The following is a 20,602-nucleotide window of genomic DNA, read 5'->3' on the forward strand; positions in this document are numbered from 1 at the left end:
CCCAGACAGATTCATGCATTACTGCATTCCTGTGAGGCACACTGGAGAAAGGAGAGCAACACCCCCCCTGTAGACTTCAAAGGTTGCTCTTTGATTCAGTGAGAGATCACAAAGAAGGGGCCTTGACACATCTCAAGAAGGAGATGGGATTGATAAAGGAATCATAAAGAGTGGGGCTGGGAGCCCGATAATAAAGTTTCGATGCACATATAAAATCAGTGGTACCGGGGTATGGGTGAGGGCGACAGCAGGAGAGAGAATTCCTCCTTATGGAATGGAGACCCTCACACACCCAACAAGCGGGTGTCTTGCTTCATCATCGGGTCTAGCTCCTTATCGGGTCGGCGGTGCAATACCCGATCAGGCACCCGAAAGGGGCCTTCTTCGCGGAGATCTTTTTTCCAATGCCGATGGGTGTGGTGCGTGTGAGGGCCCTATAGTAACTAGTGTAGGTGACAGTGATGTGTGAAATAAGTGAAATATATAAAACAGGAGATAGTGATCCACTCTGAACAATTTTAATGAGTTGTGGTCACTACCCTGATTAAAACCAAAGTGAAACGCACATTCTCACTCTAAGGTTTGTGAGGGTATGTGCTGGAAAGGTCAACATGTTTCTTGCCTGTTTATCTATTAATTGGCAATTCGTCAGGAACAGGATAATTTCTACCTACACTTTTTTTGGTGGTGATCACGACCTCATGGAGGTATCAGAGTTGACCACACGTACACCACCCTAAAAAAATGTGTAGTACCAGTTGATTAACATCACAACCCTCATTGGGTTTGTGGTGAGTAGCATCGGACAACAGTAGAGGAATGCACTAGAATAAAGTGTTGATTCTTGAGACAATAACCATCCGTATTCCTACTCCTTCCCTCTACCGGACCGGACTGCTTCCGTGTGGACTCGTAAGCGGATGTTTATCGTCGGCCGGCAGAGGGTGGGAGGCGGGACTTCCGGCGGGACCGGCATGTTGTGTGAGACAGGGACTTGCCAATTAAACACTAAAGCACCAAACTCAAGGGGGTAATGTGTTGGTGTCTGTGAATACTGTAACCGACCTTTGAATGAGTTGTAAATAAAATACTTATTTTGGTAATAAAAGTAAGTATTTGGCTGGACATCGATTTATTGCTGCTGCTGCGCCCTTTTTAAGTTATGAGCCGTGTTCGCTAATCTGTATCCACACCTCCTCCCTGAGGGAGCCTTAGACTGCTCATTTACATCTAACACTAAGAGTCACGTGCAGAAGGGGTACTTGGCCAAGTTGCTCAGGGTCCATAGTAGGTCTGACTCGAGACATTAGTGGTAAAAGGTCTGGACCCTCAGGGTTGGACCCTGTAACACCTGTGTGCCCGATGGCCCTCTGAAAGGGGTTCTGATACCTAGGTATATAGCATCAGAAGGACTGAGAAATGTGATCAACAGCATGAACCCAAGGGTGGAAACATGTAAAAGAATATGTTGAATTTTCTCCTGAAATACCCACTTCTCTTACCCACAAGATGGATAAAAAGTACCTCAGAATTATCGACACCTGGAATACAGATTGCAACTATCCAAAGGGCCTAAATCTCCACATCTATTGAAGTAATCCAAACAAGTATCAAGTAGGAACAAGAAATCCTTTAAATCCATATTAAGTGCCATAAAGATGAAAAATCTAACCTAATGTTTTCTAGAAGGAAAACCCCCTTGTCCTATCCAGGATCACCAGTACAATCTCAAAATCCCATCCAAAAACCTAAATAGAGCTCTCCATATAACCCTCGCAAAGCAAAGTCCAGAACAATACTAGTTCTGCATATGAAAAATAGTACAATAAAGACTCAAGTGCCCCCACCCCCCATAATGCTCACTGTTACAAATGGACCAACAGGGGAGCCTCCCGTGTTCAAGGGCACCATCTGTAGATAGTTGTGTTCCACAGGGCTGCTTGTGCGGACTCCTCTTGTATGCAGTCCAACTTCCTTGCATAACCTCTGCCAGGCCTCTCCCGGTTTTTGCACATCCTGTACGACTATACCCATACTTGGTAATCTCTGAAGGCATCATTTATTTCTGCAGTACTGAGCTGCCCTACTCCATGTCAGACCGCATGGACTGGAACACTGCAACACATTGAGTACTGACAAAGGGGTGCCATGCTGCTGACTGCCAAAACCGCCCAGGTGATCTTGTTGGTATCCTTGTTTGAGTGGACTATCAGATGGCATGCTGGAAAAGGCACCCAGCTCCTGACAACAGGCCTGTGAAATTGGAAGCAAAATTGCTCTAGCCTAAAACCACTTATTGAACACTAACTGTTTATTGGCATAGCCACACTCCTCTAATGAACTGAAATCTTCCTATCCCTACAGAAGCTGCATGGAAGCAAATAGTGAGGAAACGTATTGCCCCATGAATGCCTACAATGATCATTACGAGTTGCATTGAAACAAAGTATGAGGAAATGTATGGAAATCACGCATGAAAGTTGAACCATCTCAGAACTGTCCACAGTGGGAAATAATGTATTTTCTAATTAGGGATGAAATAAAAGCATTTTTTCATGGAGGGTGTCAGAGATACATATCTATTCATTTTTTTAGAGGTTTTTCAAACCTGGCTCCAAAGAGCAGCAGAACACTTTGCAGTGAACATTTTGACTGTGACAGGAGCAACTAAAACAAAAGGTGTTGTGCACAGAACAGCACTGTGCCTGGGGCATGGACATCAGGATGTGCTTTATGTATTTTTGTGAAGGTACTCAAAATGTGACAGTGCTCCAAAGCCATACAGAAGGCAAGGCCTGTGCAATAGAGGTCTCTCCAACATACAAAATAGAATAGTGTTTGCTAACTCTTTCACTTCTTTGTGTTTTAGAGTCACACGGTCGTTTGTTAACACTGCAGTCTATTCTGTTAGGGGGATTTGAATCTTGCAGACTCTGCCTAACCTGTGTCAGCTTTGGCAGTGTTATCTTGTATGTACAATATATTGTGTGCCCTTCCAGATGACCTGCACATGGTAGAGTCGTTCTAATGTAGTATTTGTGACACTTTTGTCATGTCTGGGTTGCATTATTTCAGATTAAGGGAAGAGCAGCAGCTTCGCTGTAAATGAGTGGGCCTCAAACCTAGGCCTTAGCAGTGTTGATACTCCGCAAAGTGCCCAAGAAAGTATGCCGCACTATGCGGAGTTCCACAAGCGGAGTGCGTTCGGTTAGGTCACACCGTTCAAACACATTTTTAGTGCCAGGTGTTTGTCCCGCACTAGAAAATCAGCGCGGAAGACACTACTTCTTTCTGCCAATTGAATAGATATTCTACCCGAGCAGCAGCTTCCTCAAAGCAAATGGAAGGCTTCTCAACGAGAGCGGTAGTGGTCATCTGCAACCATTCGGCATTGTGAAATCTTGCTGGGAGGTGGTCTGGAGTAAGATACTCCTTTCTCGCCAACTTAAAGTTGGTGAGCATGAGCGAGGAAAAAACTCTGCTCCTTGCGGAACTCCACATGATGCGCAGAGCGGGAAAAACTCCGCAAGTGGAGCGAAATTTCATGTCCAAGCCTACTCACTCCCAGCCAAATCTGTGGTTCCATCTCCTTATTTAGAGATGAAGGGGGGCATAAGCTTTCCAATGACTTCGCTGTCTCTGCCATCAGAAACCTATGATCTGGTAGCCCATCCGTGAAAGATTTGCCCCGTCGATGTGTTGGAGGTCTGCTTCGCTTAGTATCTTGTCTTCCTGTCTCACGAGAGATCTGTTGTCTTCTTGCCCTATTCTTGTTCTCGGGTCTGTTGTCCTGGTGATTGTCGTTTCCTGCCCTCATGTCACTCTGTTAGAAGCTTCCACTGTCTCCTGTGCCCCATGTTCTCCTCTTATTTTCCATGCCCCACCTGACTTGAGTCTTTTTTTTTTTTTTTTTTTTTTTTGTAAAAACCTTTATTGACATTTCAACAAAAGACAAGTATGGGCCTACAACCCCCGGGGCCGGCCGCTAAGCAGTCAGAGTAACAGAAGCAAATTTTAATCACAGGCAGCACCTCGGGGAGCAGATTCTCCATGCTAGCATACTCTTGGTCACTGAACAGCCCAAATAGGGACCAGGATACAAAAGGTTTTCATTTTATAATAAGGGATAGAAGGATCAGGTGCCAAACAATTTCCCAGCAGCAAAAAATGGCAGGCAGAATAGTAAACGCCAACAATAAACAGCAATCTATCCAGGCAATGGCGCTAAAACAGGAGGTTCAGGATGTGGAGGAATATCACGGCCATTTGCGCCTGCAGTCCCCTGCCCTAAGACCCAGAAATCACCACGGAAATTGAGGCACACATAAAAAAGCAGTGATTGGCAGCAAAGGAGACCTACCGTGCTGACCCCAGAAAAGAAGACAAAGAAGAATAAGAGAAGAAAAAGGAGGCCATAGAAACAAAGTAAAAAACTAAAGAATCCCCTCCCCCAACCCCCCACCCTGCACCTCTGCAGATGAGTACGGCCCCCCCCCCCCCAGCAGTGTGCCTGTCGCCCCGGAACCAGACCCGAAATATAGAAGAAACAGAGAAAATGGAGTAAGAAAGGAAACCCCACCAGACGGGGGAGTAAAGAGAGTATTAATAAACTGGAGGAGGGCCTTCAAAACATGCCCCCGGCTTCTCCCTCCCGCACAATATGTTCCTCCCCTAAGCAAACAGTAAACAAACACAAAATCGACCATGTCAAAGAAAAAATGGGGAGCATTATGCACCTATTACAATATTAGTTATGTCGTGAGAGCACGCAACCCCTGTGCCCGCCCGCCTGTTAGATGACAACCTCTGAAGGATCAGCCTTATCCTTGGCCACTCTTTGCGAATCCACCCATGCATACCCATCGACCCAGTGCCATGTCCAATGTTACAAGGAAGAGGAGCGTCCAAAAAAGACCAGGAAGCGACACACACATGTAGGGTGGACGTCTCTGAACACCAACACAGTCAACATTATGGAGGACCATCTTTCCCAGTACTGCCCCAGGATCTGTAATGCACACAAGGTCCAGGAAGGCGGAATCAGCCAGAGCAGGCGACTGTTGCTGGAATATTGCCTGGGTCGCCGGAGGTTGCGCGTGGGACAAAGCCACCACCCCCCGCTCAAATCCAAAACCTCCGGAACAGACCGGACCCACAGCCAGCCGATCACACGTTGGCACATTGTCCGAAGTTTCCAGCTTTCCCCTATTCACAGGGGCGGCCACGACACTGTCCTCCTGTGTGAAGTGTGACAAGTCCCTGTGTGCCTGGGGACAGGCAGATCGCAACTGTTCCGACGCTGAAGCAACACTATCAAGCTTTCTCCCCAATACCGAGGCGCCGTGAACCAGGGTGGAATGAAGGGCACCGAGAGCTTCGAGAAGGTCACCGTACTCCGGCGCCCGCTCCGCTACGCTCCTCTTAGGCACACACTCCCAATCTTGCTGAGACCCAGTGTACAGGATGATAGACTCCATCCTAGCAAGATGGCCGCCGGGTAGGTTCATCCCAGATTGGGACCGGGACTCAGGCACAGGCGCATCAAGTTCCATGTCACTGGAAACAGGGTTCCGGGGGCAGACAAAAATATATATCCAGTGTGTGGCCACAGGTGACAGTCATCCCCACCACGGACCAGCGCCCGCGAAAATCCGGGAGCAGCCCGCGGAAATCGGGACGCGTTACGGGCAGCGTCCGGGCAGCTCACCGGCGAAGGCTCAGGCAATTACCGGAGAATCCTGGAATTGCCACCCCGGGCATGCACTCGTTCCGCTACGCTCAGTGGTAGGAATGACCACAGCGAAATTCAGGCCAATATTTGCACCGCTCCGGTACTCCGACTCCACCCAGTCACCAATGGCCGCTGTTGTTGAACTGCCGCCCGGCCATGTTGTCCACCCGAGGTCCCGGTTCCAGGGTTGCACAGGCCGCAAACTTCAAATGGACATTTCTCCGGCGGTACCGCCGCCAGAAACTTCAGAATCACACGATCGGTTGCCGCTCTCAGCCACCAACACGGGCATATAGCGCAGGCTAAGGATCTTATGCAGGATATCTGTGCGGGATGTGGAGGTTCACGGAGCCGGGAGCCTACGCTGCCGTCCCGATCGCCATCTTGGCTCCTCCTGACTTGAGTCTTTTGTTTCTTTTTTGTCCACAAGGCTCTTTGCTCCCTTACACTGTTGCTCAGGCATCCTTGTCAAAGAGAGCTCATTTGGATTGATAGATGTAGATAAAATATCAAATGAAAAGATACATGAATAAAAGTATGCACCATGCTAGGAATAAATCAGTGGAGCGAAGCATAGTCCTACTGTCTCTGGCAGGTTAAGGATAGGCCTACCATCTACAGTGTGTGAGTTATCTGTCAGAGGAGCAAGGGATAGCTTTGCTGGCACAATGTAATCAATAGGTTTCCTATCTGATGTATGCGAGGAATATCACTACTGTCTGTGGCAAGCAAGAGTTAGCTCTGCTGTCCAACAATTGAAGGATTGCTTTGTTATCTCAACAGAATAATGAGGTATCAGTCAGCTGGGTGAGGGATAGCTCTGATATATTTCACAATTTTGAAATAGCCTTGCTGTCTGTAGCAAGTGGGGAAGCACTGCTGTTTGCACCGAGCAAGGAATAAAACTGCTGAGCATGAGATTGTTCTAGTGACTGGTATGCGAGTGTTTGACCTATTGCACATGTTTATGGTCGTGTGACAGTATATTGCCTCTCCTATCACTAGTGGGTGAGGCTGCAGGATTTGGCAGGCTGAGGGAGCCTGCAGGAACAGGAATTGGCAGGCTTTGCTGCTCAGTCTCACTAATCAATACATACACCAAACACCTCAGCTCACTTTTAATATCTATTCATTTAGGATAATGTTCCCTACTTAAGCCCTGAATGCGTGGTGTTAGAAGTACAATTATTCCAAAGTATCGCATGTTTCCCTTTTGCCCATCAGAAAAGGTGATATTGTATCTATTCGTTCTTATGCCTCTATTTGGAGACCCACTACCAGAATTTCTGATTTATTAAGGTTATCTGAAAATCAGATACCTCTATAGATATGCAGTAGTTCTGTCATCCTTCTGATGGGTTATTCAGGGTTCTGTAATGGTAACAGTATATTGTTATTGAAAACAGCGGAAAAAGAAATGCAAATAAATACCTAATAGGGTATATACTATTTTAATTGGCATTATTATGTGTTTTTATATCAATTGTTGATTATTTAGTTTATTATCAGTCTTATATGCAAGTCTTCTATATCTAACTAACTTATTGTGTGTAAAACTATTATTAAAGATAAAGACTGAAATCCTAATACGAATCAATACACTTGAGAAATTCTAAATCATAGCTTGCTCTTTTTATGACAGGTGAGGCGATTATCAATACAGAAGTGTTATTCAGAACAAAAATAGAAGAAACCCAACACCAGAATAATGCTAGAGACAAAGGAAGAGTCCGAAATGATTCCTTAAGCACAGGTGATAAAGAGAGTATGTGTTAATTCATATGTTTACTGTTTTAACCCATTACTTAAAATAATCATCTCTACACGCTCATTACACCATATATAACAACTGTGATATGTGTTTCAGCAGGACACAAATCTTAAATGTTTATGGAGTAGTAGATCAAAGCTAGCTATTATAAAAGGTACTGAATTTAGCTAGAAGGTGTTTATTATATGTGTGGTTGTTAAAGTGACCTGTATACCGGAAATTAACAAATGTGCTTTTACAAAGGTGAACATTGCAGCAGAAAATCACAGGGAGTGGCAAAAGTACCTGCTGCATTAATATTTATGGAGCTGAAGTCCTTTTATGACTCCCTGTAAATGGCTCTTAATACATGGATGTAGGCATGTGAAGGAAGAATCGGCTTTCAATTTTTTCTTGTGTTTATTGTGTGCTATTAGGATTGCTTTTGATTTCCCGAGGGTTGATCTGCATATGAGATATGGATGAGGTGAAGCATTTAGTTAAGTAAGTGTTATTATTTGCAGTGCTTTAGTTGTGGAACATGCATTGGTATTTAAAAACGTATAGTTATCAAGGAAAGTGGCTATGTAATTCTGACCTCACTCAGCTTTCTCTTGTGCACCTGATTTCTAAAAGTTAACTCTCTATTAGCATGTGTCATTGACTGTTGGTTCATCCTTGAAGTCTTGAGAGGAGCATGATGTGCTTGTGAGATTTATAACTTTTTAATACATTTTTCACGTTTGTCAGGACCTATATTGTACGCTCATAATCCTCTTCAATGTGCTTCAGTCCATTTCTCACTCTCCCTGTTGGCTTTTCTCCACATTCTCTCTCTGATCTGGCTTTGGCTTAGACCCAAGCCTGTCACAGCAGAAAGATCAAAACACATATGTGCTAGCCCGATCTCTGTTCAACACAATCATGAGAGACAAAGGTGCCATGGACTAATGAAACACTGAGAACATCAGATTGTCAGAATAAAAAGCATTTGTGTTAAATAACTCAAGTACCACTGCACTGTAAAGAAGTCTTCCAAGAAGTGTGGTCACTCTTTATAACGCTTTAGTCGACAGAACTCACTGAATTAATGTGCTCTGAATACTTAAAAGTCTTATGTATCACAGCCTACAGCTTGAACCTATTTATATTGAATTAAATCTGTGCAAGGTAGGAGCACGGAAGCATCAAGAATCAGGGTTGAGAAACAAATTCTCTGAAATCATTGTGGGGCTAAGAGTTAGAAATCCCTCTTGTCACCGTATGAGTGTGGGGAATGAGTGGTGAGAACGTCAAGTGGGGTTATTTGTTCTATTTTACTTCCATGATGCCAGCGTCCGGGTTGTAGGCGTGGTTGTATGTTTTATTTTCTATTGTATGCAGAAGTTCATAAAAATAGACTGGATCCATAAACATCAGGTTTAGAATTAGACTTAGAATAATTCCCCGGTGTGTGGGGAGCCTGGACCACTTCAGATCTGCATAGTCTTAAATTGAGTTCTACTTTGAAATAACGAGGTAAACCAAAGAATCAAAGTCAACCACAACCTTTCCAACAGTAAGCCGGTCTCAATTGGAGTTCCACAAGGATCCGCACTCTCACCAACTCTTTCCAACCTATATCTGGAACCTCTTACCGAAATTCCGAAACGGACTAGCTTACAATATCCTATGTAGGCGTATGATACTCAATTGTATATGAAAATTCCTTCACCGGACGACATCAGTACTCTAAACTATGCTCTTTTAAAAACCTAACAATGGTTATCTCACAACCAACTTTTGATTAATACACTCAAAATTGAATTCCTTTTGTTTGCCCTCCACACTCATTATGCACCCTTTCAGTACTGGCTCAAACAACTAACAGCCCTCAACTGCACCCTCCACTAGATCACTTGGCCAAATCCTGGACAAATGCCTGAATATGCAGGATCACAACAGTGTGACAACAAGAGGAGCCAATCACCAACTCTGCACATTAAGGAAAATCAAACCGTTCTTGTTGCCCACTGACCTGCAACAAGCTGTCAAATCCCTTGTTATCTCCCGTTTAGAATACAGAATTGCGACCCTGGCTAAGCTGCCCAAAGCTAAATTACCCCCTTTAAGGGCCACTCTGAACTCTGCTGCCAGAGTCATCACCAGCTCAAGAAAGCGTGACCACTTCATACCTGATCTAATCCAACCAAACTGGCTTTCCCTCAATACCAGGACGCACAAAGCACTGCATCAGAACACGCCCATTTACCTGGCAAATAAACTTGAACTATCAAGTGGGAATCGCACCCCAAGAAGTTCAAACACTTTACTGCTGAAACCACCTAAGTTCAAAAAGAAGGGAACCTACAACCGCACCTCCTCCGGTCTTGCTCCGATGATATGGAATGCTCTCCTGCCAGAAATCAGAACAATCCCCTAGACCTCTACATTTAAAAAAGATGTACATACTCTTGCGATGTAGTGTTGGGTTTGGAGCTAGTTTTTTCGAAGAACTCAGAATCACGAGACTTGTTGTGGCTCCTCCTACAGTCCACAATGCACGAGGACACAGGATCCACATACATTTTTTGCTTCTGTCATTAGGTTTGAATGTATTGAGTACTTTGTCCTTACTATTCGGGCCTAGCTCTTCAGCACTTCAAGACAAATTATTCAGAAGACAACCGGCAAACCTCAGAACAAGTGCTTTCTCAGCAAATCATGGTTGTGGACCTTCAGCGTCCCGCAACTCGAACTTTGGCACTGACCTCCAGGCTCAATCCTTTATGAAATATGGGTGCTGTAGTCAGAAAATGCTTAGGGGAGAATATGGAATGAACAATATGCAACATCACCCTGGGTGCAACATCAAATACCGGCAGTTGAACCAGCACATGTTTGTAACTTTTGTCTCTCCCTGATAAAGGTCTAATGTTTATAGACCTAATATATGTAGATCAATACTGGTTATCATGGATGGTACAGAATTTTAAGGTAGATGGTGTTTATTATATGTATGGTTGTTGAATTGACATGTAGACGAAAAATATATAAAAATGTGTTTTTACAGACTACTAATGTTGAAAGCATTGCAGCAGAAAATTACCATTCACACGGAGTAGCAAAAGCACCTCCTGCATTAATAATATGTATGGGGCAGTAGCCCTTTTCTGACTCCATGTGAATGGCTGTGAATAAGGGGATGGAGGCTTAAGAGGAAAGAATCGGCCACCAGAGTTTCCATATCCCTCTTAATTGGTAACAGAATGGGTTGTAACTTCCTTAGGGTTGATATGGTTGAGATGAAGCAGTTAATCGAGTAGGTGTTATTATATGATGTGCTTGAGTTGTTGAATGTGCATCAGTATTTAAAAACATATAGTAATTGATGCAAGTTGCTGTGAGAGCCCAATAGACAACTAATTTACAAATTGGCAGACTGAAAACATTTGTATTCAATGAATCAAGAAATAACGGTTATACCCCTGTACTGTAAAGGAAATCAATACTTGTTAGCACCAGCAAAGTCATGGTATTATCTTCACGCCATAAATATGAATGAATGCAGAAATACTGTTTTTTTTAATGTGATAAACACTAAAATAATTCCACTGTGTGTGTGGGAACCCCGGAACACCTCACATCTCTATCTACATCTATATATATATATATATATATATATATATATATATATATATATATATATATATATATATATATATATATATATATATTCGTAGAATGTGTGGCTGTAGATACACATGCTCTGCATGCTGCTGCCATTTGGTGTTGTGCACAGACGTTTTTGTTCAAAGAACTCAGAATCACAAGACCTGTTGTGACTCTTCCCATAGTCCACAATACATAAGGAGTCAGGCTCCACTTCAGTTTGTTTTCTTCTGCCATTGGGTTTGGATGTTTCGAGTAATAGCTCTGAGACCAATACGTTCCCGCTACTTTTCAGAAGACAGCTGCAAACCTCTGCACAATAACTTCCTCAGTGATTCCAGGTCGAAACCTTCAGCTTCCCAAACTCTGGCACTGATCACCGAGCACAAACTTCAACAAATATGGCTATTGTCATCAGAAATTCCAGGGGAGGATATGGAACATAAGTCTGTGGTCCGACCAGTACGTAGTTTGCAATCTTTTTTTCCCACCAACTATGAGGACACCTCCTGCAACTTCTGCCTTGCCATCGGCTGTAAGAAGACAGTTACCACAGAGAAAAAGGCTGGGCTTCTCCAACTCCTCCAAAGATAATCCAGACAAAGCCACATCTCCAATTCTTAAACCTTACTGCCTTTAAACCAGATCCACAACCAGGTTTGCAGCTCATTGCCCAAAGGCTAGCTAACAAAGCCTCAACCCCCAAAAGTGTGCCCAGGCCAAAGCACAGCGCCGCTCCCATGGGAGTCGGGCATCGAACCCTGAGCCAAGCCATAAAAGGCAAAACCTTCTGGTTCAGCTTCAACAGCTGGTTGACCTCGAGACCGGGATTAACACCTTCTGAGCCTGCGTCCAAAAGCATCAAGCCACACCAGCTGGTAACTCTGCATCGATCCAAGGCAGTGAGTATCCTCCTGAGTTGAGATCGATGCCAAAAACCTCAAAAGCAGCTGCAAAACTGATGCAGAAACCATCTTCATTGCCGATGTCAGACACTACCAATTCGTTCAGAGGGATGCCCAACACCACAAAATGGACATGCACATCCCTTAAGATGAGGGTTACTTCTCTGTAGAGACGCTTTCCAAAACTGAGAGAATGGTGTAATTCCTTTCCATACTGAAAGGCATGTTGAAGATCACCACAGACAACTTCAGGAGCCAGTTAAGGCTAAGATTGTCATACCTAGATTGAACAAAAAATTCAAGGCCTCATCCTCTGGCCCTACATTCGCAGTTAGGTTACCCTAGGCTCACTTGCTGTGTAAACAGCAAGGAAACCTGCTTCAGCACAGGTGCTAGGTGAAATCCCTCTGTCGGATTAGAAGCACGCGTGTATTGATGCAGCTGGAACTCATTAGCGCATCGCTAATTCTATGGGCCTCCTACCCCGATATAGATTCCATTGAGAGGAGATGGAGGAACTGGTAAAGCACCTCCCAGAAGCCCATAGGCAAGGGATACAAGAGTTTGTGGGCCAGAGGTTATCTCTAAGCTAACATCCGCTATGCCCTAAATGCAGCAGCTATTGCTTTGTGGCTCATCAGCATAAGTATCTTCCTGCGGCACGATGTGTAGCTACAGACCGTGGGGTTCAGGCCAGAGGGGCAACAGCACCTTCTCAATCTTTCATTTGATGTAGAACATCTCTTCGGCCCTCAGGTCGATGAGATGCTAGAGAAAATCATGAAAGATACTCAGACATCTAAATCTATGGCTGCTATTAAAGCTACAATCCTGAAAACGTTTCAGAGACAGCAGTTCAGTTGCGGAGGGAATACCACTCTACCCAGTCAAGTCCAAGGTTATCAGCGCCACAGGAGTCCTTTTAGAACGCTGTAAGAAATCTACCTTCTGTGTGGTCACCCCAGAATTTTGCCCGATCTTCTTTGCTGGCTTTGGAGCTCTGTGCCCTTTACCCCTGTTAACCTGAAGTAAAAGTGCCTGTACTTCCCCTTTAAACACGGTTGAAGTAGCTTATTCAAATTCCCTATAAGTGCCTAGTATGTGGTGTAGAAAGTGCACCCAGGGCCTGAAAGTTTAATACCACTAGTGGACTGCAGCACCTATTGTGCAATCCATTACCCACTACGGTGACCTGGTAAACCTCACTTCAGGCCTACCCTGTATTGCATACCTGCTACAGTGTAAAATCTTCAGTATAACCTGTTATAATAATTTTTGACAGGTTAAAACTTCCCTTTTCAATATTATTAAGTCACCCTGTCTAAGCCTTAATTCCCAGCAAGGTAGGGTGCATGATATTTAAAAGTGGGCCATGCCTAGCTATCATATGAAGTAAACCAGAGTATAGCTTAAAATACTAATTCTGCTAACTTGGAAAAGGAACCAGCTAGAAAATTATTTAAAACTCAATTTTTTACTATTTATTAAAACACCAATTTAATAATGAAGTCAGATTGTTAAATATATATTAAGGAAAAGTAACTGTTAGAACGTTACCCTTCACCTGCCTGAACTGACAGAAAGCTCTGCCAGCCCTCAGACTGTGCTCGGCCTTCAGTAGGTGTGAAAGAGGTGTGAAATGCCTCCCAGGAGCAAACGATAACCCGACCTGACTGGGCAGAAATTACTTCTCTGAGCTCAGCAGAATATTCAGAGTGGGGGCTGTGGGTATCCTGTGACACCGCACTGTGAAATCCTGCTTGACTGGTCTGTTGAGCCACATGTAACACTTGAGGCATACTTGAAAGAGAGCAAACAGATTGCCTAGACATTTTTTGTGGATCCTCTGTGTGGTTGCTGAAGGGCCCTGCTTTTATTCTAACAGACTTCTGCTTTTGGGTTTTTTGTGGTTACAGAGCCTGCCTCAAACTGGATTTTAGTGTTAGATGCGGGAAGACACTAGAATTACCATAGTACACTCCCCATTCTCACCCCCAGCACTCAAAGCCCAAAATATCTGAAGACTTTCACCTTCTAGAAAATGCCCTGACACATTGCATTTTGGGCCTGCTTGCAGGAAGATAAACACGCCTACTGAAATAGTGGGGTAAGATTGTCCCAGTGAACATTTAGCCCATTGGTTAGGGCATACCCATGGAGTCACACCCAGCCTTTAGCTGGTGCCAGACATAAATGGGGCTCCTTTAATCACCCACTTCAGAACACTTTCTGGACATGCTGAAGATCAGAATAGGTCTAACCATCCTATCTGAGACCTGAGAGGAGCCCCAAAGAATTGGACCTACTCCTTCTTCTACCCAGGAAAAAAAAGTGGACTCTGTCAGCTGACTGATCTCCTGTGTGGCTACAGGGAGACAACAAGTTGCAAGAGGCCTTTTCCTGGAAGTACCTAGCTGACTAGTTGCAAGTGGCCCTTGACTGGACCCTACTGTTGGCTTATACTGACACTGTGTAAGTCTCTATGTACCTCCCAAAGGGCCTGGGGCTTTATAAGTGTACTCCGGTGGTTGATTGGGACTTAACAGACTAAGTCAGAAGAGTTTGACCAGAACAAACCTTATTGTTGAACACAACCCTTGCTCCATTGCGGTCAGTGTTAGTTGCGCCTTAACGCTGTTCTACTGCGACCATTAACTATCATTGGCACTTTGCGGTTCTTGGTGCTATTTCTACCTAAAACTTTAACAATTCATGTCTGTGGTTCCATTTATTTGATTTTTGTCAATTTGGTGTTGGGATTGTTATTATTTTGTTTTTCAACATTACTACTGTTTTAGTATTGAATGTATACTTTACAGATTGCCTCTAACCTAAGCCTGTCGTCTCTGTGCCAAAACTACCAGGGGCTTGTGCTCAAGTTTATTTAGTGACTTTAGTGGGTCACCCTGGTAAGGATTGTGATTATTACTTGAGGTAGGTACTTACTCCCCTCGACTAATAACCCAATATACTTGCAAACCCATACTGTTAAAAGAAGGCTGCCACAGACAAACACCTTTTTGTGTGGTTTGCTTACCATCTTCCCTTTTCCTTAAAGGAATGCAGGTTCTGCAAAACAAGATGTAGTAAAGGACCCTCAAAGACAGGGAGGGCATCCGACTTAATGGGAAGTTAGAATACACAAGGGAAAAAGAGAGGGAATAAGAGCCAATGGGCCCTGGAGAGAACGTCCAGGTTTCACAACACTTGTGCCTACAACCCCTAAGGACACTCAGAGCGGCAGATCCTAGGTCAGAAAAAGGAGACCCAGACATCCTCATTCCCATGAGTGTGGTTCCTGGTTGGCGTGAAAGACTTTGACATCAGCTAAAGTCTCAGCCTGACATGTTCAGTGTTAAGAACTGAAATGACCTCAAAACACCTTCAGCATCAATTTAGCAAGTCTTCAATGACTAAGCACTCTAGTCATACACTGACCCATTTAACTCAATGTCACTACACCAATCGCCATCAGTGCCAATGCCGCCAGGACACTGTTTGATGTTGCCCAATTCAAAGCTGAGGTTTTCAATTTTAACTTTCACACTAGAGAAGGATTTTACTTCTCAGAAGAGAATAAGACTATTACCTTCTATGAGCCAATCCAAAAAATTTCATGAGCACCAAGGTAAAGGTGGTGTCAAGGTAGACTTTCATACCGCCTATGAGGAAACTAATTTGGCCACCCAGACCATCTCTGGTTGGCAGTATCCCAATTAAATGGCCTCTTTCATGGATTTAGGTTCACCCCATATGCTAAAAAAGTGTGGGCATGCCAGATCTCTTATGCCATCAATGTCTTTCTTACTCTGGCGATCAGGACATGAGATCTCCTGCACTGCTACATCTTCTGCTGGTTCACTTTTGAGAGTCCACTTAGTGGACATTTCCACTTTCCATGATGTTCTAGTGCCAGAAACCTCCAAATGGAACATACCAGTGGAGTCTTTACCAACATAGTTGCCATTCATCAGTCAAACTCTCCAGAACTGAGAATCACCAAGATCTCGTGTTACCTCTGGTACCAGATTAACTAGAGATGTCTAAATAAGAATTCCGCACTCCACCCTCCGTAAAAGCCTCAACTCCTTGCCTGCTCAAGAAGTACAAGCCACCTCCACAGACATCTGACGTCTTAAAAACAGACCCTAAGCCAGTCTCCATAATCTCTGCAGTAAGGAGACATCATTCAGCCCCTGAAAATGTGGCACCTCCCAGTAGGGAAACAGGGAAACTGAGAGGATGGACGTTACAGACAAGATGTGTGGAACTGTTGCCACAGCACTGAAGGCAGCTACTGCTACTGATTGTTTAGGCTGGAAAGTCTGGGATGGACTTAAATAATTTTCCAAAAAATGCTTAAGCATAGCAGGCAGGATTTTGAAGAAATGGTTTGGGAAGATGACCTTATCTCTTCTGTTAAGGCTGATGCTCAGCTTAAGACTCAACCTATCATTTTCTGGCGCTTCATTATTCAGAAAACACCCAGACACCAGGGTAAAGAGAGGAGATGAAGTATGAAAAATGAGGCAGAGACTCTGAACTTGGATCTCTGGAGAGAAGTTCTTCAAACACCAGTAGAGACAGAGAAGCCACCACTTTTATACTTTCCTGAAAGTTTAGTACCCTCTTTGGCCCTATCTGAAGCAACAGAAGTAACAAAATCAGCAGCTAAAGGTAACCTTACCATCAGACTAGAGAATTCAAGAACAAGTCTGGCCAGTCCCAACCGGCCAACTGTTCAGGGTGACCACGTTTAAAAAATAATATATGTCTTTTTTTTTTAGTTTTATATAGTGCGAACTCGACCTGAAGGTATCAGAGTGCTTTACTTAAGCACCAGTTACGTTACAAACGGACACATTCATTTTTGGTAGGCCCAGGGTGATTAAGTGATTTGCCCATAGTCACAGGATGTTGAGCGTCTGTGCTGAGACTCTAACCCAGTTTCCCAGCTTCGAGGTCGACCACTCTAGCCGTTAGGCCACATTCTTATTCACTAACTATTCCTCTGACCCTGCTATCCGCTCCAATATAGAGCAGGGTGGAAGGAGGAGAAAGAGTGGGGAAAAAATTTAAATGACAAATGGGTACTGACTATTGTCAGATATTTTCGATATATTTCAAACACCTCCTCTGCTTGTCAGAAATAAATATTCAATATATTTCAAGCAGCTCCTTTGCTTGTTTCACCAAAGCTGGCATAGCAATTCTACCTCGCCGACCTGCGGAAGGAGTACTCTATATTGCTGAAGAAATGTGCTATGTAACCTGATCCTTCCCCACATGGGGTGTGGCTTTACTCAAGATAATTTCTGTTTTAGAAAAAGGTCCAAATAAGTAAATCAGACTGGTGTTAATTTTTTTGCTGGGCAGCACGTGAAAATACTCAATTTATTAGTACCCCATAAAATATTTCCGCATCTGACATGGGTACTGTATGTGTAATGCAGATCTGCAAGATTCCTACTTCCACATTCCACTAGCAAAACGACACCGAAAATTACTGAGATTTGTAGCAAGAACATCACACTACCACAATGCAATTCATCCCTTTGCCCAAAAGTCTGCTCCTTGGACATTCAAAATGCAAGGCAGTAGAGGCAGCCCACCTGTGATTTTTCTGTATCTAGATGATCGGCTCATAAAAGCCAACAGTGCTAAGAGAGTAGCACAGCACTAGAGAGAAAATCCCTCTTTGTGTGTAATCACTCACAGTTTTCTTCTATCTGGCATTGCTGTTTTAACTCTGCACACTGGGGGTAGTGCTGTCCAGTCCTTGGTGTATGTTCCATGTCCTCTAAAACATGGTAAAATTGTCTAATGCCCAATTGGCATATTTAACTTCTCAGTCAGGGAATAGTATATGGTGTAGGAAAACACACCAGTGGCATGGAAAGGTAAATTTCACCTATGGATTGCAGTAGTATTATGCAATCCACTAGGATGACAAGGCCCCCAAAATCAGACGTAGCTCTGGAACTACAAGTGTAGTGTGACTGCTGTCTGTCAAAATAATCTTTTTTGGAAGGAACGAATCATCCTTTTACTACACTTAGGTAAGGTACACTGGGGTAGAACTATTTAGAAGCATCAGATGAGTATTCACATTTTAGCCTGTGTTATTTATGTATGTATTTTTACGAAGATATGTCATAGCTACAAACCATGCTATTGCAGTATTATTTTATCTTACTGCTAAACCTGTACGTATTGTACTTCGCATCCTGTCTTACGATTGTAGCAGTTCATATCTCTTGCATGAGAAATAAGACTGTTCAATAAACCCTTTTTATTGAAACGCCTGTCTCTCTATTTCTTTGCAACTCTGTAGAAACGAAGCATGCACGATTGACTGAGTGAAACTGTTATCTATTGTTTCCACGGTTCTGAGATTGTTCCGACTCTAAGGGAAACAAAATTGTCAATTTTATGCGGTTGTCAGAAACTAATCCCTTCTTGTATATTCGAGAAGTCTCTAGTGACCTCTGAGTTAGCTGGCACACACAAGTAATTAAGTTTAATGTACTTGATAGAGACATACTGACCTCAGTCCTATGTCAAAACTATAGTGTATATTATTCCAATGCGCAGAGCCTATCAGGGATATAGGAACTACACTACATGCTCATTTTCCTAGACATACACACAATTGGGACAGCCGCGAGGACAGAAGAGTTCTACTATGTTGGTTTTCACTAAGAATAGTGCACTGTGGTATATTTGCAGTAAGACAAATAGGTTGTGGTGCAAAAGGGCAAAGGGTTGCTCCTGAGGACTTTCTGCTCATCGGTTAGGAAGTGTCCAGGAATGACGATTCTCCAATTATTATGCAGGGAGAATCTTGATTTCATTAAAGACAAACGGAGGCTAACGTTTCACCCCCACCCAATGACTAGGAAATCCTATAAAAATGGCACCTCACCCCCAGGTTTATTCCACCGGCAAAAACTTTCCTCAGTCAGCGTAAACCCTTCTCTGATGGCCGGAGATAAGCCATCCGACTGTCTGCCCTATTTAGAGTGGGTGGGTGGTCCTCTGGATTTTTTTTTCTAATGCATTCAACGCCAGGAATATCCGGGTGGTGAGGAATCGTAAACATCAAACAAATGACCCACACCATGGAAAAAAACTTACGGAATGTCAAGGCTGCTAGTGTTTTCTTTTACATAAATAAACTCCCACTAAGTAGTTTGTTTACAGAAAAGAAAAGTGTTTAAAAGTTTGGTGTAAGGGTCCGTGACAGAGGTTCATACAAACCCAAAGACTTTACCACAGGACCATCAAAGAAGAGTAAAGGCAGGATGGCAGGCGTAAAGTCCTCTGCCAATCTGACTGCCTTTACTCCGTCTGCCAAACTGTCAATCATACTCAAGATAGCTGCAAGGTCTCATATTGATCCGTTATACATTTTCATTAAATGCGATGCCATCACCACCAGTGCTATTTCTCTCTTTATTCTTTCTCACGGTAGCCTGGCATCAGGAGAATCTGTCGGCACCCTTATTATTTCGAGCCCTTCTGCAAGTTTTTCGACAATCCTTTTCTCTTTCCTTCTGATTCTAATGTGCTGTTCCGTTGCCAACACCCACTCCAGCACCGTAGTGCTGCGAACCTGTGTCTCATTTTGTGGCCATTTTAGGTCTCGCCTAGCGTTGCAGCGCGCATGCGCTGCTCACTCTGCAAGAGCTATAGTAATCGATATTTTAGAAGGACAAGTTTTCAATTGGCTGGCATCCTAGTTTAGGGTAAACGCTGGCTTGTGATTGGGAATCTTGCTTTTTGGTTACCGCCCTGTCGCTTTTTGGGATGGCCCATCTGGACTGGGCCACGCCATCTTTGTTTCCCGTGATGTAGGAGGGTGTGTTGGTAGCTTGTTTACTATTTTCTGATTGGATTTTGTGCTTTTTTGTTACCACCTTGTATTTTTTTCGTACGGCCCATCCAGACTGCTTTGTACATTGGTGGTCACACACACACACACACACAGAAGGAAAGGAGGTGCGCTTGTTGTCTAGGGTCTGTAAATGTTAGATCTCCGTCTTTGTTTCTTTGTACAAGTTTTTTTGTTTTTTTTTATTTTCTGCAAGTCTTACGTGAGTATAAAATAGATGGGGTTTGGCTGTAGGGCTTTTAGCGGCTACTGGTGACGCCTCCCATGGTGTCAAGGCCCTTTTTAGGTGTCGCCTAGCGTTTCAGGTCGCATGCGCTGCTCGCTCTGGTGTTAGCCACGCAAATAAAAAATGGCATATGTCACCCTGACCCCTACTAATATATGAAAATATGACACAAATGTTCCGAGTCGTGTTAGAAACCTCCTTTTATCTGGGGTCAAACTTTACCCTGATTAACTTCTAATGTTCTTTGGCGGGACTGCCCGTCTCCACACACTACATGTAAAAATATTTTCTGTATATCTGTTGCGCCCACCAGTTCGTGCTGCAACAGAGCGCTTATTGCAAGGTTAAGATCTAAGCACTATGCACGACAGGAGAGGAAGGTTCGAGATGGTTTACGAGAGGAAGGCGTGGACCCTAAACTACCTAATGCTGCTGTTTTAGCTCG

At 43.8% G+C, this 20,602-nt stretch overlaps 1 protein-coding gene across 4 annotated transcripts in view; it reads left to right on the forward strand.

The window, feature by feature from the left end:
• The window catches only part of LOC146861881 (uncharacterized), a 133,124-nt gene that overhangs the window by 75,393 nt on the left and 37,129 nt on the right, over positions 1-20,602 (forward strand). For 2 of the 4 annotated variants that reach the window (XM_085641052.1, XM_085641054.1), the window contains one exon: positions 7,374-7,496. In XM_085641052.1, coding sequence (XP_085497178.1) covers positions 7,374-7,496 — 123 coding nt within the window. The remainder of the gene's footprint in view (positions 1-7,373; positions 7,497-20,602) is intronic. The other 2 variants (XM_085641053.1, XM_085641055.1) reach the window with 1 other exon arrangement.

Source organism: Triturus cristatus, chromosome 2_2 (genome assembly GCF_964204655.1).
Source record: "Triturus cristatus chromosome 2_2, aTriCri1.1, whole genome shotgun sequence".
NCBI classification, from domain to species: domain Eukaryota; kingdom Metazoa; phylum Chordata; class Amphibia; order Caudata; family Salamandridae; genus Triturus; species Triturus cristatus.